The sequence below is a fragment of the Chamaea fasciata genome, unplaced genomic scaffold (genome assembly GCF_029207755.1).
Source record: "Chamaea fasciata isolate MVZ Bird 193981 ecotype frontalis unplaced genomic scaffold, bChaFas1.0.hap1 SCAF_9, whole genome shotgun sequence".
In the NCBI taxonomy this organism is placed as follows: Eukaryota; Metazoa; Chordata; class Aves; order Passeriformes; family Sylviidae; genus Chamaea; species Chamaea fasciata.
The window spans coordinates 3,792,417-3,816,487 of record NW_027094094.1 but is presented as its reverse complement, the minus strand read 5'-3'; the positions used below and the strand labels follow the sequence as shown (position 1 = coordinate 3,816,487).

Sequence of the window (24,071 nt, the reverse complement as noted above, 5' to 3'; positions counted from 1 at the left end):
AAAAGTTGGAGCAACCCTGTGGGGTGAGGGGGTTTAGGGAATTACTGTATCTACAGTTTCAGTAGGGGTTAAAAAAAAAATTTGGTCTAATCCAAGCTTTGGGAAATTTTGGGAAGAGCTGAGTGGCATTTTTCTTCTGTTTTGCTTCCCAGTAAAAGACTGTGCCCTTGGCTTCACTGGTGATTATATTTAGAGGAAGCATCAGCCATTGGTAACACTCTATTTATTTTATATATATTATATATTTATTTATCACCTCTCTATTTATTTTAACACACTCCTGGTGATGACAGGACTGGATGGACTCCTGGTCTAAACCAATGTGGTCTTGTGACTAAATAAGTTAACTTCATCAGCAGCATGAAAAGCAAGTAGCCAGAACCAACAGAGAACTCAGAGGTTTCCATCACAGTCCTTGGTTTTATGCCATTATATAAACAAGACTGCAATAAAATAAATGAGCATTCCTCTAGAACTCCCCTGAATATCATCTGCATTCCATTTTTGGGATCAGGAGGAGTTTTTTTCCTAGCAGAAGATACCAAGTAGAGAAGCAAACTCCCTCAGTGGGCTCTCAAAAGACAATAAACATGGAGGCTGCAGGTGAGACCTCACCTTGCACACAACCCCAGGAACCTGCCCACTGGATTGGAAAGGAAGAGCCCATTCCCACCTCTGTGCTTTGGCTTTTCCAAAGTGGTTTCCTGAGCTTTCTGACCCACTTTAATACATCAAAACAAACACTAAAAAAAATAAAAAAAAAATCAGGAGGGGTGCGCAGGTATTTTCCCCAGAGAGAAGCTCAGAGGGATGTTTGTGCAGTGGGATTTTAACCAAGGGTGATGATCCCTCTTCCAGGGGGAAGTCCCAGCCTTTATCCCCCTGAGCATCAAACCCCTTCAGCTGGGGAGAAAACACAAATGGAGGGGTCTAATAATAAAAGATAAATTAAATAAACTTCAGAGATCTTTCACTGCTGGCGTGGTGCTGATATCCTGTTTATGACTTTAAGTATAATGCTTTATCATGCAAAGTACCATTTTTAGTCTGGACAGACTGGAATTCAGAGAACAGCCCTAATAATGAAGTGGGAAACTGAAACACGAGAAATGGGAAAATGGCATTTGGTCCTGCAAAGCACCTAAACACATTTTTAATCATAAAGAAAAGAAGCTAAACAGGATTGTACGTTAGAGAGTTCTGGATTGAAGCTTTTTTTTTTTTTTGGATGATATAATCACTGCTTCTGAAAAAAAAAACTGCCTTAGGGAAAGGGTTTCACTTGAAACCACACTTTCAATTAACCACTGTCATTAACTACAGGCAAACAACAAAGAAAAAAAGCAACTTGCTGTGAGAGCTTCCTTGCAGGCTGGCTGTGAAGGGAGCTGGGATGATCTGGAGCTGGGAGGGGAGCTGCCCCACCTTTGCCTGTTCACAGAGGTCTGTCTGCATTCGCACACCAAGTTCAGAGTTTTTCCTAAAACTCCACGAACCCAAAGGTTATCCATCAAACTTACTCCCTTCTACCACCCCAGTGTTTCCCCCTCATTTGAATTACATGAGCTGACAAAGCAGTCAGAAGCAATAACTATCCACTGGTTCTCTTTATTTGGCAGCACAACCTGGAGCCATTCTCCCACTCAGGAGAAAGAAAAAAAAAATTGATGTTACCTGAATATTGAGCCTTCCCCGGTGCGCCCCGAGGCCGTAGCGCTTCGCTGTGGAGGCATGGAGCTGGAAGTCAGTAATTTTTAATGTCTCCAGACCAAGTGGAGGGCAATCTACAAAACAAAAGATTGATTAAATTTTAATTAAACAAGGCAAAAAAAAAAAAACACCAAAAAACTCCCCCAAAACAACACAAAACAAACAAGTATTCAAAGTCTCTGGATTTCGGCAGTGCCAAGCTGGCCGGGGTCCTCCCTGGGACAAACGAGCACAGCGGAGCTGAGGTCAATGAGAAATGGCAGCTCCAGGAAAATCAATGAGGCAATGCAGATTTACACCGTTTCCAGGCGCTCAGATAGTTATTACCGCTTGCTCTGTGCTTCAGTTTCTCAGGGACATGCACAGTGTTTCCTGTCAAGTGCTTTTCAGTACAAAACACCAGTAAAACGTCCTTTTTCTTTTTGGTGTTTTCTTTTTCATCCCTTGCTTGGATATTTCCCCCCCCCCCCCTCCCCTGTACTCATTCCAAGCTACTGTATGAAGTTATGTTTCTAATTAAAATCTGTTCTAGAAACTTCACTCAGAGTCCCTCCTGTTGCACAACAGCATTTGTTCCAGAGGTCTGACAGTCCAGAGGGAGCTGACCTCTGCAGAGGTGGTGATTCAACACAAATGGAGCAATTTTGAACCAAGGACCATCTCTCTAAGCCCCAAATTCTGCACATCCTTGAGGACAGAAAAGCAAATGCCATTACTTCAGCGAAGCAGTGCTTGGAGCTCTGGCTTTGGAATAGAAGAGGTCAGGAAAAAACTGTTTTGTGATTATCAGACAAATGTTTGGCTTTTTAACCACTCACCAACTGTCATGAGGTTATCAGAATATGAAAGAATCATTTGTGTTGGGAAAGCCATCAAAAATCATCAAGTCCAAGCATTCCCCCAGCACTGCCATGTTCAACACTATTGTACCCAAGTACCACATCCACACCTCTGTTAAATCCCTCCAGGGATGGGAACTCTGCCCTGGACAGTGGGAATGTACCTGAGAATCTCCTCCTGGTTGTATTGAACTTCCAGGTGAAGTTTGGCATTATTAGGCACAAACTGGCAAGATGTGGGATTTCCCAGACTCCTCCTCAGTTCACAACAAACTAAAATCCCTCAGGAAAAATGTTACAGGCTGTCAATTCACGCTGCTGGTTCTTTGTTCACCCTTAGGAAGTTCTCACACAAATCCAGGGCCAAATGTCTCCTTCAGAAGTAGCAAAGACAAAAGCTAAAAATGAATGTATTTTCTAAAGTACCAACAGCGCTCCGAGTCTTACATAAGAGCTGAAATGTAGACAGCTCCTCATTTCAAAGAGCTTTCAATTCAATTATCCAAACCAGAGAAGATACAGGATGTGTAATGAAAGCCAGAGGAAGGAATAGCTGGGAGGATTTTGGTTTGATTGTCTGATTGTTTTAATTTCATTTCCTTATAGAGTGTTGCATCTTTCATCATACCCCAACTGGAAGAAGTCTCAGGCTCTGACAGATCTCTACTGGGAGTAAATTACATCGTTGGGAACTGCCTGCCTGCCTTTTTTAAACAAGTTTGGTCCTCGAGGCAAGTTTGGAAATCAATGCCATGGTGCAATCTGAGAATGCTTTGGCACTTTAGTGTATATTCCTCTGTGAACAATCTTGACATTCCCCACACTCAAAAGTTACCCAGAACTACCTGTGCCAGGTCTGATCTGAAAACAAAGTAAAAGCAAGCTGGTTTTGCATGCTCAGTTCATGAAATATTTAATTCAGTGTTTATCCTGCCCCTACCAAAGGCAAGGGGCCATCTACAGCTCCTGCTGGGAGTTATAAAATAGAAGTTGGAAAGTCTCTGTGTTCCACATCCTGTTCTCTTCTGCCAGACTGCAGCAAAGGTTTATGGAGCTACCCCAGGTGTCACATCCCTGCTCCACTGGATGCACAGTCCTTACCCACCACTACTCCTGGCTGTGCAAAACTCTTTTTTGATGAAACCCGTAGGAAATGCAACATTTTTGAGCCTGGCAGCTGCTTGTCAGAGCAGGCTGAGGTTCCCTGAAGTGACATTCACCCGCCCATGCAGATACGAGGAGAGGGTCCGGTTTTATTCAGAATGAAATGTTATTAATTCACTATAAAGCTGCAGAATTCCTGAGTTGCCTGTGGATTTAGGCTCCAAGACTGGTATTTCCAGGCTGAAAAAAATTCCCAGAATATTTTGGTGTTTGTTTCTAGAGGAATTGAAGCTTAATAATAAATGTTCAGGTGGATCTCAGAGAAAGGCACTTGACTGCTCTTTATTCTTCAAGGATGAATTACTTGTGCTGTCTGTGGATACATCAGATTACCAGGCCAGTATTAGGAAATGCTCAATTTAGCAGGAGCTGTCAATGGAACCAAGACTGGGCTGTCTGAGCAGGCAGGGACTACCACAGGCAGAACAGGTAACTCTGATGAAAACCCTGCAATGCGTTGTTCACAACACTCTCCTTCTCAGTCTGCTCAAACCTCCCAATATTCCAAGTGAAATCATGAGGATCTTTACCACCAACTGAACAGTATCCTGGAATTTATTTTTTACAGTTATCCATATAAATTAACAGGAGAACACCTGCTTTCTCTAGACTTTAAGCTGTAACTTCACTAACTAACCAAATAATTTTTTTTCTTTTATCTTGGTAAGAAAAAATCTGAATATTTTGCTGCAATACTTGACTGAAAATTAATGAAAATACTTTCTTCCACTGTTGGCTCCTCTTTCTCCAGTGGACATCCCAAACTGGGAGCAGAGCAGCAGGATTTGCATTCGAAGACCTTTAGATATTTCCATCTGTGTAACCCTGCATGGGGATTATATTCTTGGAATCATCAAGACTGTTGTTTGCAGCAGCTTGGATGTATGGAATTCATGCAGTTTTATACAAGAAAAGACTTGATTTTAAATAAAATTGTGACTTCTGTTTATAGCCATAATATTTGAATATCAACACTTTAGGAATAGAAGTGTTTTCCACAAGCATACGAATTCCAACATCAACAAAGGATTGAAAAGAGGAGCACGTCGATCAGAACATTTTGTAATGTTTAGAGATGATGGGGACAAATTTTTCACTACAGCCTCTTCTGATGACCTCAAATTTACTCATTATAATACAACAAAGTCCCCCTGAATTCGTCACATCACTACTGAAAAAACCCAACCTGAGTCATACTGTGAATTTAATTTTGGATAAATTATTCTGTTGGGGTGTGTGTCCCCTGCTTCTTAAAGCTACTGGAGATAACCAGAACAGCCTAGTTTTGAAAAACATACAGGAAAAGAAACTGATTTATAGCATTCATAAAAACTTTACTTTTTAAAGTATTGCTTTAATACATTTTATTAACTTGATGAAATATTTCATGAAACAATGAAAATTGCCACCCAATCAGTAGGGCTGTCTTAATGATTTTGTACTCTCTATGCCAGTTTGGAAAAACCTTGGGGAAAGCCACAGAAACTGGACAGCAGGAATGACCAGAGAATTGTGTGAATCTATTGCAGAGTGGATTCAGCTGGAAATGACCCAGTTATTTGGTTGTTCCTTTAACCAGCTGAAAATTTAATCATTAGAAAACACAGGGAATTCAACTGTGGGTTTGAGACATTGAAATGCACGTCCTGGGCACATAAGAACTTACTAAAAAAACGCATTTCTGGTTTAGAGAGACAAAAAGCAAACATCAAGCTTGAAGGTGCAGGGAAGGGGTTGTTGTGGACATTTCTTCCTTCCTGGCCCATATTCAAGCATGATTTTGTGTGGGATTTGCAGCCATGGATAGGTGTTCACTTCAGAAAACAGCCATTAATAAAACATCTGGATGAAATTAATTAACTCCAAGCTGTAAAAAAGAGACAGGGCTTGGATTCAGAGTTGGTAACATTTGTCTGTGGAAGTGTGTTCTTGTGAGGTTTGCATTCCAGAACAGCTTTCCTACAGCAACGCTAAATGGTCACATCTCAGTGGCCATTATTGTCAACTATTCTTCTCCCGGGAGTCCCAGCCAGGGCACCAAGGCACTTCTGGTACCTGGACACTGTAGGAAATCCCCTGTCCCCAGAAATCAGCAGCAGAAACCCTCAGGAATTAGCTCAGCCTCCACCTCATCTCTTGAAACCTGAATTGACCTCTTATTCCAGGTTTGCCTACAGCAAGAACAACACCCGAATGTGCAGCTGAGCTCCCTCCTCAAGCCAGCAGGGGCTCAATTTGCAGTCTCAGCATGTGTGGGGATATTTGAAAGCAGTTCCATCCTCATGATGGCTTTGTCCTGTTGCTGCAGCATCTTCAATTGAAGCTCTGGTCAAAATCCCTCCCTTTGCAGAGCCAGTGTGGTTTCCTTCACCCCTGCAGTGTAATTACAGCTGCTGTGCTGCTATTTTAGCTCTTCTGTAGCACACAACTGTATTAGCAATGAAAACACTTGTGTTCATCTCTATTGCCTGAATTGTTCCTTTATTTTATTTCCTTCTGGTCTAAATATATGATGCCAGACGAATCCAGATTGCCTTTATGGCTGTTGTATCTAATAAAGATGCATTTAGGAAATCATTCTGCCCTTCTCTTTCAGAGGCAAAGCAGACAAACAATTCCTTAACTTGAAGAGAATTTTCCATCAATTCTGGAATATGTTTAGCTTTTCAAATGGAAGGGCAGAGAGAAGCATCATGTTTCCTCTTCAGTCCATAGCATAAGAGTCATATCTGTAATCCTCTCCAATTCCTACAAGTGCTGCTCTAACTCCTCATGAGCAGAGATTCTGGGATCTGGAAATGGAGAAATATCAGCTTTGTGCAGTCTGACAATCCCCTGTCCCAGGGGAGATATCGGGTTTAAGTCTTGCTTAAACAAAACACTTCAACATGCAGTTAACAGGCAAAACTGTGAATTTACCTACAGCTACAGGTAAATTAAGCACACAAGTGAGTGTATATTTTGTGGGAATTAAGACTTTAATGTTCATTATACCATTCCTACCATTCTTTATGGTCTTGCATAAAAATTTCTTAATGAGGCCAATGTCATACATTTTGCCCTAGCAGCTAAATTTAGAGATTTTCCTATCAAAAGTGTGGTTGATAATTCATCTTCCAACAGCAGAAACTCTTAATGGGAACTCTGGCAGTCTAATTTCTGAATTTATGTTTAGGTCACAGGTATGCAAAATACTTTAATACTGCAGTGCACCTGCAAGGTGGAATAACAGTAAAAAATCACATTTCTGACAACCTTCTCCTTGCTGAAAATATCTTTTGATTACTTTTCTGTGATGGACAGCTTTTGTAGGGGCTGAGTTAAACAGAATAAAGTTTTCCATTTTCTAAATAATTTCTGTTATATATATATATATATTACATAAATAATTTATACTTATTTATGAGGGCATTGGGCGGGGGGGTGTGTGCAAATTTGGCCTCTGAATGTTGCTGTTTGGATGATGTGATCATGGAAGTGTGAAATTCCCACAGATGTTCATGACTCACACTCCACAGTTGCTATGGCCCAGCTTTTCCCCGGAAAAACGTCCATGGATTTCAGTCTGAGTGGTTCTCTGACTCTGCTCATATCTCAAGTGTTGCTAACAACAATTACAAGTTTCTTTTCTGGCCTGAATTCAGACCACCCTATACCCCGGACCATTTGAAGCAGCATCTTGAGGCAGCTGAAAGTTCCTCAAACACCTTTTGCTTTTATTTACTTTTTCTGAAAAACCCATTCCCAGAACGCTGCGAGACCAAAGCAAGCAAACTGCACTTACAACAAATCCCCTGCACAGAAATTAAAATACTGAATTATAGTCACAGACCACAGATCAAATAAAGAATTAGGGAGATGCCAACATCTCCTGTCCTAAGACCACATTAATTATTGGGTAATGCTGCATTGAAACTGTGCATTTTTCCAGGACAAGCAACAAATGCTGCATTGAAGTCTTCAACATCGGGGACATCTCTCAGGAGGAAATATTTATCACAGCACTGCAACATATACTCGTGATTGCTCTTGAAGGTGTAAAAACAAATAAAGAATAAATGAAGAATTATCTGGGTTCTTTAGGTCAGGTCTGGCATGAAACAAAATGAGATGCTGAAAATACACTTTTTCGTTTTCTTTCATTAGCTTTTCACTTTATTTTTTTTTTTTCTCTGTCACAAGCCCAGGTTGTGGCTGGCTCCAGATGCAACAAAACATTTAGCAGGAAGAGCTTCTATTATTCCTGGCACAGCTGGAGGCAGGAGTTTCCAGAGTGCCTGGGAGTTTCCTGGCCAGGCTTTCAGACTCAAGAGGTTCATCTAAACTCCAGACATCACATTCCCTCCCTGAGCTGCCTTCTGCTGCCACCAGCCTGGCAGAGGATGCGATGTGTGATGTGGCACAAGGAGCCCTCCAATTTGTACCCACATCTGCAATGATCTCCCCTCTCTCTACAAAGTAGTTTGCTTAATCACTCTGAAGAAAACGTATTTTCTTCAGTGGTCAAAAGTACCCAGTCTGAAAAATATCATATCAGTTCTTAACTTTTTATTATGAGCTTTGACAAAGGCTGAATTCGGTGCTGTTAATTTCAAAATGTCTCTTCTGATCTTTTTTTTTTTTCTGAAGCACAGGGTGAAGACTTCCTGTAATTCCAGCTGAAGCCACAAAACTGAGTACAGCCATCAAAAATGAGAACCATCCCCTTTTTTCCAGAGCCAAACAAACAGACTTAGCCAAAAAAATGGAGAACAAAACTGAGACAGACCACTTGCACAATGGCTGGGTATAGGACAAAAATTACCATTAAAAACACATCTTCGTGCCAGAAATAGCTAAAAATACCAGGTCACTGAGGTGTACTGCAAGAGCAAAGATTCTACACTCAGAGCATTAATTGTAGCCATCAAAAATAAACAATAAAACTTGGAATGCTATTAACAAGTATAAAACCAAGATGGAAGTAACTCTGATCTTAAGATACAACCCCGGCTCAATAAATGAGACATCTTGGAAGTGCTCAAGTTTAACCACATTAGCAACCCAATTTGAGTGCATTTCGCCAAAAATAGGATAAATATATAAGAAGTTGGACGAGGATAAAACTGCCTTGTGGCACAATTATCCCCCTCCATGAGAACTGTAGCAGGAATTTTACACAGCACTAAATATATCCAATATATCCATGGTTGGTATAGAACATTCCCTGGGCAGAGTGACAGCATAGTCATGAACTTTCTTAAACATAAAGAAACTGGAAAGTATCCATAATTCCTGGTCCCAGACATCCACATTAACTGAGAATTCTGGCTGGTTTTTTTGAGGATTTTGCAACACAGCCATGCTTTTGGAAAAAAAAAACAAAACATGGATTTGAGGTGGTCCAAAGGAAGTGCCCAAGTGGGAGGACACAGGAAAGGGGCTGAGAAACAGAATTGCTCTCCTGGGGCTGAGATACACAAGAACAGCTTCAGAAATCCTCTGGAAACACCTGATTCCACTGGGATAACCTAATTCCACTGGAATAAATGGCACTACTCTGATATCACCCAGCTTTCACCTTCTCACTCTCTCGAGCTCAGAGGTGAAGCCCACACACATGGAGCAGGAAAAACCCGAGAAACTGTGAAGTTCTCATTAGCAGTGACGAGCCATTAAATTCTACCCCCACAGCTACAGTCACCTCCACTCCCAAGTGCTAAATTTACACTTGAGAAGGACTGAAATCAGCAGCTTCCCAGTCGGTTCCAGTTAATGTTATTCAAATTTTAATCCAGTTAAGCTCTAGCACAGACAAAACTGTATTTTTTTTTTTTGCTCCTCAACAAGGCAGAAAATGAGTTGAAAATGATTCCGAAACAGACGCATTAACTTCCTTCGATGATGTAACGCGAAGAGTAAATCATGGATGTGGGTAGAATCACTCAGCTCTTCAGTTTGGGGTTTCATAGGCTGTTTTCTACCCCTTCAGCTTTCTGACTTAGCTCCTGGTGCAAGCCAGAGAACTCCAGAGCCACGCTGATGAAGCAGCACGAGCTGCGCCTTTAGGCAGCCGAGAGTCATTAACCATCTTAGCTGAGAGTTGAGATGTCATCTTTCACATTTTTATTATTAAAGTTAAAAATACTCAAATTGCCAACAGAGTGCCAAGCAGCAGCAGTCTGTATCTGCAGTGAGACCTGGGTGAGGATCATCCTTCTGACCAGACCATCAATCCTCCTCTGCTGCCTTGGGAAAAACTCATCCTTGTCGATTTGAAATCTCCCCAACAACGTGCTGCTCCTCAGTGGTGACATTAAGGTTTGAACACACCAACAAACTGCAAACACAGCTCCATGCACAAGCAACACCCTCAAAGATGGGCTGGGATAGCCAAGGCAACCCTCACCCCTGGGAATTCCCACCCTTTTCTCCTCCAGCAGCACCCAGGGAGCATCCCTGGGAGGCTCTGCTCCAGCCTCAGCTCTCCTGGAGCAGTCACCCTGCTCTCCCTCCCTGCCCAGCCCTCTGCCAGGCTGCACATCTGGGATAAATACTCGACCTATATAAGGAGGCTGTGACAGGAAATACCTCAAACCAATCCAGCTTGGTTTTAAAACCTTTTATAAAGTGTAAGGTCTGAGTTTTATCAAGACCTGGTGTGTCTACTCTAGCAAGTTTAGACATTTATACGCTTTTTTTTCTCTAGCATCACATCTGTTGTTATTATTTTATAGGAAACAATAAGAGAAATTAATAAACCAAACACTTCTCAGAAGGCATGGAAGTTTTCATATTGCCTGGAGCTGTTGCCCAGACAGTGATTCCAGAGGTAATTTGCGTGGTTACAATAAACCTGAACTCAAGCTTTGTACTCCTTCCCAACCCTTAAAAAGGAATCAATTTTTAAGTTCTAGAGCAGAGAAAAAGAAAATATAAGTTTGGTTGGGTTGTCTGCTTCTCACTTAATTACTTTTTTTCATTTAATTGATTTTTCATTTGATAGACTGCGTATTTTTTGAATACACAGAATTATCTGAATTCTTGAGTATTCTTTCATACACAGCTCTACGACAGCACTAAAATATCAGAAATAACTCGGACATTTAAAGCCCAAACAGTAGAAAACTCCTTCATTGGAGGGATAAAAAATTGCCCAGGTGCACATAGAAAATAACCAGAGGTTCTTTGGATATATCCAGAAGTGCAGAAAAGCAAAGATTTAGGAACTCACATAACAGAGCTTTCTTGTTTCCTCCAAAGCCCACTATGTCCAAGCTGTTGCATCCTTGAAAAGTACCCTGAGAGCAGAGGGGTTAAGAGTTCAAAGCACCAAGAAGCAAAATGTCAAAAAATAACTAAAATAACTAAAACTCTGAGATCTGAGAAAATCAAATCCAGGCCTGGATTGAAGTGTGAGTACAGTCTTTTATTAAGAAAAGAACCAAATCAAAAACCCAAACCAACAACTAAAAAACCCACACCTCAAATCCCAGAAATAAATAAAGAAGAAAAGAGGAACAGAATTTCAGGGGTGCATGAGAGGGGCTTCCCTTGGGAAGAGGTCTCCAATTTGTGCTCATTCAGGGGACACAAACCCCAGGGCAGCACAGGAATCCCACTGGAAAACATGGAAAATCTAAGGATAGAGCCCAGCTTGCAAAGGGAATCAGTCCCTTCCCAAAGTAGTTTTAGAGAAAGGCATGGTTTGTAAGGAGCTCAGAGAGCCCCCTCTGCAGCCAGGCTCCCCCTTTCCCACATTCCACCAGGTGTGATTCCCTGAGTTTTTGCTCATCTTCCCAAGGATTTCAGCTCTCAGGTAACTTTTTAGCTCCCATGTGTCCACTGTGAGGATGACATTTGGACATTCCCGAGTCACTCTGTCCAACTTCCCCCTCTCTACCTGCCCTCAAACTAATCACGGAAGAATCAGCTACGGAAATAACTCAGTAAATTTTTAAATGCCTCAAGCCCAAGCGAGCACCAGGAATCTGTGGATTTGAAAGCTTGGTTATTACCTTCTAAATTCTGAACACTCAGCATTTTCTCAAGGCTCTGAGCTTCCTGTCTGCAGAAGGAAAAATGCTAAAATTGAGGAAGACACTGCTTTTGGGTATCTCTGAGAGGATTGTAGGGAAGGTTTGGAGCTTAAGCTGGGAAGTTGGTGGGAAGCTCCAGCTCCAAGCTATGGAGTGAAGGAGATAAAGCAGTTCAAGCCAGGTTCAGACAAATATCTCCAAGGGTGGGCACCTCTCCAAGCCAAATGGCTGAGTGCTCACAGCTCCTTTCTCCCTACTCCAGCTTCCTACAGTCATGCAGCCTTATGCACCCGTGAAAGATTCCCAAAATTCATTCTGTCCAAACATCTTTTCTGCTTTGTTTAACAATTCAGCCGTGGTCCAGCGAAGGCTCATAATCACAGGCCCCACATTTAGCACACTGGAGGCCTCACTGGTTCAAGGCAAAGTGTGTCAGGAGCTCCAAATGAATTGGAATTTGAGTTACTAGTGAGTATAAAACTGACTGCATTCACGTCTGCCTGCTCCAGGCTGAAAGCCCAAAAATCCAAGCTGAAGGCAACGCACTTCCCAGCCTGGGGACCCAAGGAGGAATGCTCAGGAGTGCATTCAGATAAACTCTAATTTTTTACCAGTTGCCCAGTGACGTTTGACATCCTTTCCCTGGAGAAAAGTGCACACATTGTCACCAAGAGATTTCATCTCCACTGCAAAACATCAATGCGTTAATGTGAAAAGTTCAGGTCACGATTAGGGACTTATTAACTCCAGTGCTGCCTTGGAGAATCCATCCTCCTTCCCACGCACAGGAGCCAAAAGTATTTGCTAAGTGCAGGTATTCTGCACTTGAAAAGCTATGGAATAGGGAAAGCTACAAGGCAAGCTTCCCTGAGCATAAAACTCCTCATTTTTCCACTTCCTAATTGGAAAGGAAAAAAATCTGATTCAGGATTAATGAGCAGAAATATTGAAAGAGTCGCAGAGGAAAAGTTTTGTGCTGTTTTCTGTCCACTTTTTCACAGAGTTCTTTGGCATTTTATCAGCACTAACTCCATACTAGCATGGTTTTTTATCATATTTTTTAAAGTTTCCCATTTTATTCCTCTCGTAAGACAGCAGGGGGTCTACATGTCTGATTGCCACTTGACTGGGATTCAAGCACCAAAAAAGCCAAGTGCGTATTTGGAATATGGAAAAAATCAGATGTGTCTGCAGGATTTTGTATTCCACATGCTACCAGGCTCAGACCCCTCAGCCCTCATTCCTGAAACTTTGGCAGCTGGGAATTTTATCCATTTTCTTCCCTGAGGCTCATGCCTTTCATCCATCACTTGGCTTCTGCAGTACCTGGACTCACTTTGTCAACACTTTTAAAGGTCTTTGGAAGAAAACTCAGAGTCCACTCACATTTCTGATTCTGTATATGATTCCCCAGTCCTTTGTTCCACTACCAGAAGGAATCAGGATTTCTGGGGTCCCTTTTTGTCACTTCCATGTATCTAATGAAAGGCAAAGGAACTGGTCTAGATCTGAGCCACTCATCTGGGGAGCACACAGGAGTTCTGGACTGCAGATCCCTGCTGGGATCCAAAATTATCCAGAGGAGCCTGAGGAACAAAATATCCCCCAGGAGAGCTGTCAGACACTTTTCTCTCTGTCTTAGCTGGGGTGTGTGCTCCTGTCCTCATCCCTCTATTCCTCAGCAGTGTGAGAGCTCTGACCTCACCTGGGGAGAGCCTCCTGCTCCAGGGACATGCACTGAAGGCTGGGACACATCCCCACGTTCTTGGGTCAGCCTCAGCCTGTAACAAATCCAAACCCACCCCAGATTTAACATGGGAAATTCCAGCCTCCCCACCAGCCATCTATATAGGCCATATACAGCTCAGATTTACTTTTGGCAGAGTTCTCATTGGAATTTTTGGTTGGAATTTAAAGACAGTGCAGTCTACACACTCTGGGATAAAACTGGGTCTGTCTGCTGGGATAGGGTACTTCCCATCCAGCCTGTGATGAGAAACAAAATTCTAACAATCAACATGAATAGAGGACTCTGGTACTTTATCCAACTGAGTCCCATTGAAGAACTTCCAAAATTCCCGTATTTTTTAAGTTTGTAACTATAGATGCACGCATAATTCTTTACTAGCAACTTCATGGAAGATCTCAGTTGGACTTAGTCTTTGGGAATGATTATAGGAGAAAAATTTTGCCAGGTACATACCTTAAATAATTCACCAGCAGCCCCAGGCTGATGTACAGTCACACAAGAAGTCTGTCTGGCAATTCATTAAAAAACAAAGTAAACTACAAAATAAATCTGTAAGTAATTAACGCCCCCCTATAAAAAAGCTCAATTAATCACCTCCACTATTCACTTTGAACGTAATATTTTCTGTGTCAGTAGCTAGAAGCTACAGAGCAGGTACACTGTAGCAGAAAGTAAAAAGCCATGGAACTGTGATCTCTGTTTAACTTAAGTACACAACTTTTACTGGGTTCCTGGCTTGGCATGTTGGATGCAGCAGCACTTTTGCAATCACAGCATCCTGCTAATGCTTGTGTGAAAGCAGGAGCAAAACTCTATTTACTGTTACTTACAGACCTGTGCAAGTTACAGGTAAATAACCACAAGGAAAACGAAGATTAATCCCTTATCTGGGTATTTTCACCCCTGAATCAACTCAGCCCCAGCCAGGAGTCACAGCTGCTGGTCCTCTGAAGCTTGCCAGCTTTTTTTAAACTTTCCTGCAATGTCAAATCCCAGCAATGCAGCCCCAAAGAGCCCAGGCAGTGTAGGTTTGGGGGGCATTCATGTGTCAGAATAGGAAACTATTCACTCTTCCTAAACCAAGAGTAAAATGAGTTTCCCCACTTCTGACAAAGTGGTATTATCTCCTGTAATTCTTTGAAATGTACTGTTATAAAATATGCTTCACAGTCTATTGGGGCTGATTCCCATTTGTAAGACAGCTCCTTTAACCACCCCTCCAGAATCGGAGAGTCACCTTAAAGCCTTTTTTTATTTGCAAAAATGATGTAAATCGCTGAGCAAATGAGGAATGAAGCCCTTGTCTTTCCTTGTCTTCATTTAACCCATGCTAAAATGGTGCAAAGCCTTCCCCACCAGAAGGGAAGCACTTTATGTCCAAAAGAGGACTTTAGATATCTATCAGGAGACTCACCAGAATATCCTCTGTAATTCAATTCGAGCAGGGCTGGAAGGATTAAGAGCTAAACCCAAGTGCTCTGAGGATGCCCTAAGTGACCTGCACACACTGCCTCTGATGCCTTCACAGGCACCCTGACTCCCTGAGTCACCATCTGGCACCTCCTCATTATCCTTGTTTTTCTCACCTTTGTTTCCTTGCCATTTTTAGCTACGGGTAGAAAAGAGAAACAGTTTTCCTTTTACATCTGCCAAGCTGATTTAGCACTGCCTGTCGACTGCATGAACAATAAAATGCCTTGCTCCTCTCTGATAGTGCTCCATCCCTCCCAGCAGAGCAGAGAGCCAGAATACCCCGTTCCTGCCCACACTGGGATGTTAAAACAGCAGGGGAACGGAATCAGAAATGCTCCTTTTGCTGCGCCACAAGGAAATTATAGATGTGGTGGCATCAGAAGTAATGAATCAACATTGCACTGTGTTTTACTAATGGTTTAATGTAGGTGTTTCTCATTGCTTGGTTAGATATGCGAACACCCCACCAAAAGACTTTTGAAGTTGAAATAGTCAGAAGAGGCTCCAGAGGAGCAAGGCTTGACCCTGACAGATGCAGGAATTTGTGGTTTAGGAAACCTCATCAGGAAAATAATCAGAGAGCAGCAGTGGTGGAGAGCCGTCTTTGGGCTGGCCAGTTTCCTCGGAACATCCTCATTTCATTTTCCAGGCACTGAATTTAAAAGTGCATTCTAAAAGGCAAGCAATTTTAACTACATCAGAGCTTTGTTTGCTCCCATTTTCCTTGAGTACCCAGCGTTAAAGGGACAAATTTATATTTACACAGACCAAATAATCCCACAAGACATCACCTCACCAGAGGCCTGACAAGAAGACCAAACCCAGAGCACCCTTTGCATAACAACAATAAAATCACAAGCAACCACTATGTGAACGTGACACTTCAATCCCAACTCTGTACTCAGACCATCAGTCCTTTGGTAGTTTGCTTTTTACACAGACAGCGAATTGGGCAAGACTTAAAAATCCCAGCTCAGATATTGAAAATGCAGGAAATTACTTCCTCAGCACTACAGCTTCTACTTCCACTACTTCATCTTTCTGACAGATTTGAAGCTCATGCAGCTGACAGAAATCTTCATTCCAAACCCAAAATAAGTGAAATTTGGTTGTGAGCCAAGGGATTGACCTGTCTAGCCGGCTCACTGAACAGATAATAACATGAAACCCCAAGACTGAATTCAGCTAATGAGTGTCTCATAATATGCTGGCATTTCAGGAACAACTCTAGGCTCAGGTCGAGACTGTTAAAACCTATTCAGTGAAACCGTTCCCCTTTTAAAGAGATGTTTTTAAAGAGATATTTTTCTCACCTGAAACACGGGGTTGAATTCAGAGAAGGCTGCTGGAAGAATTATCTTTGAAAGTGGTTTTCTCTGGCATAATGAAATGTGTTTATTCCCATTTTTTTATTTCTCGTGTTACATTATTCATTGAAGCCATGGGTGAGGAAAGATGCTAATCAAAAAGGTTTGGCCAATTTTGAGGCTATTGCTCATTGTTCGTTCTTAGTCATCCCTTGTCCTCTTTTGTTGTGACATTCTTTAAAGGATGGGCTCTTAAATGGAATAGTGAACATTTCATTATTCTGCATATTTTAGGAGGGCTGAGGAGAAAATAGAGGCTGGTAGATGAAAGAAAGCTCATTAAAAGCCACATTGCTTGTCACATATGGCAATTAGGATGCAATACAGGTCATATTAAAATTCATGGGATATCCACCTAGGGCCAGGAAGTTCATTCTTAAAGAGTTCCTATTGTGAGAAGTTTAAGCAAAAGCTTTAAAATTAAAACCTGTGTTCTAGGTCACAGGAGTGCTCCACTTTGGGCTGCCCAGAGAAGGAAAGTTTAAGAGACGGGACACCAAAGGACTGGAAAAGGGCAGCACATGAGAAATTCTGTGCTGGTGTATCTTGGTGACCAGGTCTCAAGTGCTTTCAGCTGTCAGTTCAATGCTTTATGTGTCACTCTGCCATTTCTTCTTTCTAGTGAACAAAATCACCACAGAAATGCCAGTAACACCCCAAACCTGTCATGTTTTTAACTTCACACACTCTTCAGAGCTTCGCCCCCATTTCGCACCAAAATATCTCCAGTTTTTCCTGAATAACATCCCTGTGATTCAGCTTTCCCTCCTCATTCACTCACTGATCTCTCTCCAAGCTTTCATTATCTTGATAAACATCTCAATTAAAGTACTATCAGTTTATTTTTATAAATTCAAACTCTCTCTGCTGGATTATTTCCATGTTTGCCTGCACTGTCCATTTTATCCTCTCCTTGCCTTCCCTTACTGACTCCTCCTCACACATGTTCCAGAAAAGACCCGGCCCATCCTTTGCACTACATAAATTAAAAAGAAATAATAAACCAAACTCCTCCAGAACTGCATTACTGAACAGGTGGCAAGAATGCAGAAAAACAAACAAATACGGGGCAAACACTGATGCATCTGAGGAGTTTCATCAAGCCTGAGGAAAGCACCAAATGAGATGAGACAAAGGAAATCCTGATTTCGGCTAAACACAGACAAATGTTGATAGTGCAGAGATCAAACACTGGGAGATCAGTGAAATACAAAACAAATGTGCTCCAAGTCCCACTCTGAGCATTGCCATACAAATAAACATCACCCCTTCATTTTTCTAAATTTATTCAGAACCGAGGTATGGCTCTAAAAGAACTACAAGTTTAGGTTTTGTAGATCAAAATAATTACAGACTTCATTGTGGCAGATTTGGGCTACACTGAGGTGCTTACTGGGCACCTCAGCCCCATAAATCTCTTGATGATGAATTTTTGCCTGCAGTCAGACCCCAGACTCTGAAGGGATCTGCCCCACAGACGGTAGCCGAGGCACCATGTATCGAACTCTATTAAAAGCCTCATAAAAGAAAAACATTGATGTTAACAAGACTCTTTCCACTGATTTGAATGGGCTTTGGACAGAGGCCTATACAAACAAGGATGGGATTAGAGAATGGAAATCTGTTTATATACACGAAACCTGTCAATCCAACTGTTTGCCTTCCAAGGATGGCCTAGTACCACTTAATTTATGAGGCATTTAAAGGGCAAAGAGGCAGTTTGATACTTTTAACTTCTACCTGAATTGACTATTTGACTATATTGATTCTAATACTTTAAACAAAAAATTGCAAACACACTGGCATCAACTGGATTTCTTTCTACATTAATATTTCACAGGCTGCAAATATCTATATTCTGGCCACCTACAGTAATTAGCTGAAATAAATGGAGTGTGTGTCATCTGTTTAGTGCCATGTCCTTGAGACTGCTCTGTTTGATTTCCACTTTGATTCAAAGCTGGGGTTGATCAGGACCAGCTGCTCAGCCAAAGGGCACATCACACATTCCCATTCCTCCTCCCTCTCCATCCCAGCTCCCAGCCAGGCTATTGTTTGTTACAACTAATTAATCCCACATGTCCTGGCTGCCAGCGAGCATCACAAACCCCAAATTTCGGTATTTACTGCATGTCCAATAAATTAATTCCACTTCTGGAGAGACGCATGAACACAGTTGTGTACATGTAAGCACAACACATTCTTGCTCAGCCAGATTTATGGTTATTGTTATTGATATCTGTTTGACAGCTGCTATTATTATCTCTAGCTGGCCTCTTAACATCCAAATTTTAGTAAATATAGGTGTGTATTAGTATTTAAACAAATCCGTGAGGGCCAGATTGTCAGATCCTCATTCCAAACTGATCCCTGGTGACATGGGGACTTTGGCACTAAGCATCAGAGTTACTGCCCCGGCAGGACCTTGCCCTTGCCTGCCTCTGGGTGAGAAGGGAAGAGAAATTTTCAATATTATAGCCAGAACTTTTAACACTGCAGCTCAAACTGCCTGACACTTCCTGCTGAAACCCTCCTGTTTACACTCACATCTGTGACAAGTGGTGACCGCTCTCCTCGCTGGGCGTTCACCTCAGGGCTTCTTGTGCCTCTTGCAGTTAAAATTGTTCAGCTGCTCCCAGGGAAATCCCGTATTTGGATTTTCCCATATAAATAAGTCCAGCAGCCAGTTTGCTGAGTTGACGCCAATCATCCAGATCCTGGATCAAGGAGGAGGAGTTTGGTGGAGGAGATCAGTTGCTTGTTGTACCTCTGGCTATTTTTTCAAAAGCTCAGAGGCTTTGAAACCTCTTATTGCACATGGCTGGTGAAAGCTTGGAAGCTCAGCTGTGTCCCAAGAGCCCAAACTTGCTGTGGAAGGTGGAATTGAGCCATTTCCAGCTGCTTTTGGCAGTGCATCATGAGCTTTTTCCCCTGTGCTCATTGCAGCAGGTGGGGAATGAGGAAGATACCTGTCTCTAAAGATAAATTAACTTTGCCCTCATGGATTGGATTCTCTTCTCATCACTGTTTGGAGCAAGTGTGAATCCCCAAGTGCTGGGAAAATTGGGAAAAAGCCACTAGGGAAGATGAAAGCAGAGAAGAACCACAGAACATCCCACCACAGGACGGAAATCTCGATTTTCTCCACCACAAGGAGGAATCAAAAACCTAATTACAGAGCTTAACATCCAAGTGTTTCCCAAGATCATGAATTTATGGAATGGTTTGGGTTGGAAAGGATCTTAAAACATCATCCAGTGCCACCCCTGCCATGGGCAGGGACACCTTCCACTATCCCAGGCTGCTCTAGGCCCCTCCAAACTGACCTTGGACAATTCCAGGGATCCAGGGACAGCCACAGCTCCTCTGTGCCAGGGGCTCAGCACCCTCACAGGGGACAATTCCTTCCCAATTTTCCATCTAACCCTGCCCTCTGGCAGTGGGAAGCTCCCCTTTGTCCTGTCATAATCCACCTGATTCAGTCAGTGGAGGTGGAAAGCAGAGCCTCTCTTTCCTCGATTTAAAAAACCAAACAAAGGAGACACTGAAACAAGAACATTCTCAGATGATCTCACATAGACTGCAATGACCATGCTGAGATAATAAACCTGATAAGGCAGTCCTTGAGAAGGTCCAGGCAGTGCCACACCCCCTTGGGAAGCTGCTGGACCCTGGGATGTTGGAAAAACCCAGCTCTAAATAGACGGGGACATGGAGAGGGGGACACGGAGAGGCGTTTCAAAAGGAAGAGGGGGAGATGTGAGACATGGATTTGTAGAGGATTCTCAAAGCCTGACTGAAAGCTCACATAGTCTTGTCCATCTGTATGCAAACTCTGAGATAAGGGGTGCTGACTTAGAAAGGCCATGGAATAGTGAAGACATTGTTGAGAGAGAAATTGAACTGGAAACAAGTTTCAAAGGATGGCCTTGCAAACAGACCAGATATTTTTGAGAATTAGAACTGTGGAAGATGCATTGCAGCAAGACCACGTGAGGTAAAATAAGAAGTGATTTGTGTTAGAAGTATTAGCAACACTGTGTGGCACAAGCTGATTAGGCTGAAAAACATTTATAAGGTATTGTAACAAAGAAATAGGTTGGCTTCTGATAGAATGGCATTGAGTTTTACATCTCTTATATCCCATCCTTCTACAAGATTGATAATGGAATAAAATCCTTGGAAACGCCTCTCAGTTACCCCATCTCTGTAGAGCTGGGCCTTTCCAACACGAGGAGACAGGGACACAGATGTCTCATGTCTCTGCTCCCCAGACAAGGTGCATCTGCCACCACCCTTGAATTCTGCCTGGAGTTACCCTAACAAGCCACGCTGCCTGCCCCACCAATGGTTTTCTAGATGTTAGAAATTACATTTTCTTATCATTATTTATTAGTATAAAAGCCCATATTTTTGCTGCACAAATGTTAAGTAAATTCTATTAGTGTCAACATTAAACTTAAAATATTTTGTTTGCTATCTGCTGGATGTCACTGGATAAAGCTAAAGCCACTCTACAACCCCTGATCCCCTGTTTTGCTGTACTGATTTAAATCTAAATCACAGATTTTGTGCCATATGCCGCAGTCATTAACATGAAGTATCTTCCTGAAGTTAAGGGAAGTTCAGAGATCTGTGAGATCAGGCCCCAAATTTTACAACTCTAAACTTCCTGGACCAAACTCACTCCTAGGTACCTACCAGACAGTCAGGGACCACAAAAAGGAATTACTCTTTTGGGGTGGTGCAATTAGGTGTTAATGGGAACAAGTGGGTGATAAAAGCTGATCACGTTTCTGCCAACTTCAGAAAACGGAATTAGGGTGGCCGTTTTCTTTTAAGGCGTTTTTGTTGCTGCTTAATTTCTTTACTTAACTGGTCAATAATTAAATTGAGCTCGTTAGGGCTTACTCTTTTCCAGGAAGATCTCTGTTTACATATCTTCCTCTGGAGGGCTTCAAAGTGAAATCTCAGAGAAATTCACAGGTTTAGAAGTGAAATTTATTCAGAAACCTCTCTAAGATTAAAGTGACAAGGGATAAGGTGAGTTGTCATTACATATAATCACCTTTTACTATGAAATCTGTCTCTGTTCCTTTGCTTATAGAACAGCGGCTTTCACAGCAAGCCAGTTGCCAAGTGCAATTAAAAATAATTAAGAAGGAGAAGTCCACAGACTAGCCCAGAGTACAGCAGAAATTTATACATTCCGACTCTTTAACTCTTTCCCTTTCAAGTAAAGAGATTGTTTCAAAGTTTGTAGAAGTTCTGCAGGTCTGTTCTGTGGGATATTAAACTTTAATGTGTCGTCATCATCATCATCATCATCATCATCATCACCACAATCACATTTATTGTTATTATTACCAAATCTGCCATTAACTGGATATTCATTAATGCTAAAAGTCAGTCAGCGTGAGATTCAACAGGCTCCAAACTCTGGAGGAGAAGGTGGAAAGTTACCTGGTGGCGTTTCAAGAATGGATTTTCCTTTTTTGTTGTTTTTCTTCTGTTTTAACTCCTTCCTGCTCGGTTTGAACCCTGGGCGCTCCTCTGTCTCTGCAGCACGCATAGGTCCTTCCTCTCCGGGCTGCTCCGTGAAAGGAAAGAACTCTTCCCCGGGATATGGAAAGGAGTAATAATGATCCCTGTTGGTGATTTCCTGCAGGTAGTAATCCTGATCGTCCATGGGGACAGCGCGGGACACATCCCCCAGCAGCGCCAGCCCAAAGGTGCAGAGAGCGAGGCAGAGCCGAGAATGGCCACGGGCGATCATCCCTGCACTCGCAGGAGCGCTGGAACTTTATTCGGAGAGCGGGCGAACAGAGTTTGGGCAGCTGGAAAAGCGCTCCGGGAGCGGCGGGGGAAGGAGCCCGAGCCGGGCGCTGCTTCCGAGGAGCCGCTGCGGGACGGGGCTGCGGGGAGGGGGCACGGCCGGACACACGGACACTGAGACACTCGGACACAGGGACACTCTCACACGGACACCTGGACACTCGGACACTCGGACACAGGGACACTCTCACACGGACACCTGGACACTCGGACACTTGGAGGCAGGGACGCACCGACACAGGGACACTCGGACACTCGGACACACAGACACACAGACACACGGACACACGGACACACGGACACACGGACAGCCGCTCCGGCCCGTGGCAGGTGCTGCCCTGCCCCGCCGCTCCCGGTGCCGCTCTCTCCCCCGGCCCGAGTTACGCGACAGTTTCCGCTCCGTCCCCGGGCTCACACTCCTCCTGCGCGCCGCTCATCCAAGAGAGCGCTTATTCCAAGAAAAGTCAACTTGGCAGGCAGCCTTCTCCTCCCAGCCCGTGGCCAGAGTGTTTCCCTCCCCTGGGAGACGGGGGTGGGCACGCAGAGCCCGTGCCTGGCAGGGGTCATCTGCTGGCACTGCCACCCTGGGCACGCAGGGGGATACGTGGGATGTGCGGCGGTGCAAATAATCCATAGAAGTTATTCCCTTTTGTGGTGCTTTCCCCCCCCCCACCCCCCTTTAAACTTTTACAAAGTAGGGTCCGTCTCCAGCACCAATCTCAGCCTTCCCTGTTTGTATTAGTTAGCATACATATGACAACAAAATTTCTTTATAACTCACTTTATAGACATAAAACTACATTTTAGTTTATAGATATTGAACTATACTTATACAAATAGTTCTATTACTTTATAGTAACTTATTGTTTATTGTTTAAATAATATAGTTTAAATCATGTAGCTTTACATAAACTTTTACTTTGCAGCAGCTTCTTATTTTATAGCAATTTACAGCAAGTTATCCATAACTAATACAACTCAACACATATCATGTGCCTAGTTCTAAGAAGCTTCTCCTGGGGTACATGGCAGAATTCAGGGTTCAGCCCAGCTGAAAACCAGGAAGAGTATGGTTCATCTGTGGCCCTTTTTCTCCCTCTTTTTGGGATAATCCTGATAATCCCTGAAACATCTTCCCAGCAGACCGGGGGGTTTGTGCTACGCACACGCAAGCCAGCATCGTTAATGAAATCAATTTGTCTGGGAGCAAAATCTTACCTCTCATCTTTTTCATACCTCTAAAATAACCTTCAGTGCTGAAGGAAATGTGCAACAGTTGGCTCACATGAAATATGAATTCTTACTCCTGTGTTGAAAATGCCAGCTTATATTTTCATCATGTATATTGTATTTCTTGCCACGGTCCAGTCAGCTGGGAGAAAGCATTACATCTGTTGCCTCAGTCTTTATCCTGGCTTTGTGCTTGCATTTTTGGTGTGTTTCTCATAATTTTAATACCATAATAAGCATCATTTCATATCTTGGTACCTGTATCTTTTGATATATTTGGTTTCCAGGCTGTGGGTGATCCCATCCCATATAAGCAATGATCATTCTTGCTTTCTTAGTTGCTATCTCAAAAGGAATGTAGTGATTTATATTTTGTCTGTTGTCCTTCCTTTTATAAAAATGCAGCTGTGCTTTTATCCTGAACTTTTACTTTCTTTTTTTTTTTCCTTTACATCTGAAAACTACACAACTGTCTATTTTAAATATAGGAATTTTTGTTTTTTAAAGCTAGAATAAAATGTACTTTCCTTTTTTGCTGCTTTGTTGAATTATACATATATACATAAATAAACTTTATTTGATGAAAAGCTGCTTCCCATCAAACTTTCAGACCCTTTTATCTGCAATAGATGGCTCTGTCACCTCTGCCTCTGGAAGCAGTGTGGGAGCAGGCTGAATATCCTGG

The 24,071-nt window shown here is 42.6% G+C and overlaps 1 protein-coding gene across 1 annotated transcript in view; it reads right to left on the bottom strand.

Moving 5' to 3' along the window:
- The window catches only part of CPXM2 (carboxypeptidase X, M14 family member 2), a 68,796-nt gene extending 46,266 nt beyond the window's left edge, over nucleotides 1–22,530 (bottom strand). Inside the window, exons 1-2 of the mRNA XM_066190765.1 lie at nucleotides 21,785–22,530; nucleotides 1,675–1,784 (exon numbers count right to left, since the gene is read on the bottom strand). Of these exons, the coding sequence (XP_066046862.1) occupies nucleotides 1,675–1,784; nucleotides 21,785–22,097 (423 nt within the window). The 5' untranslated portion in view covers nucleotides 22,098–22,530. The remainder of the gene's footprint in view (nucleotides 1–1,674; nucleotides 1,785–21,784) is intronic.
- Between the last annotated feature and the right edge of the window lie 1,541 nt (nucleotides 22,531–24,071).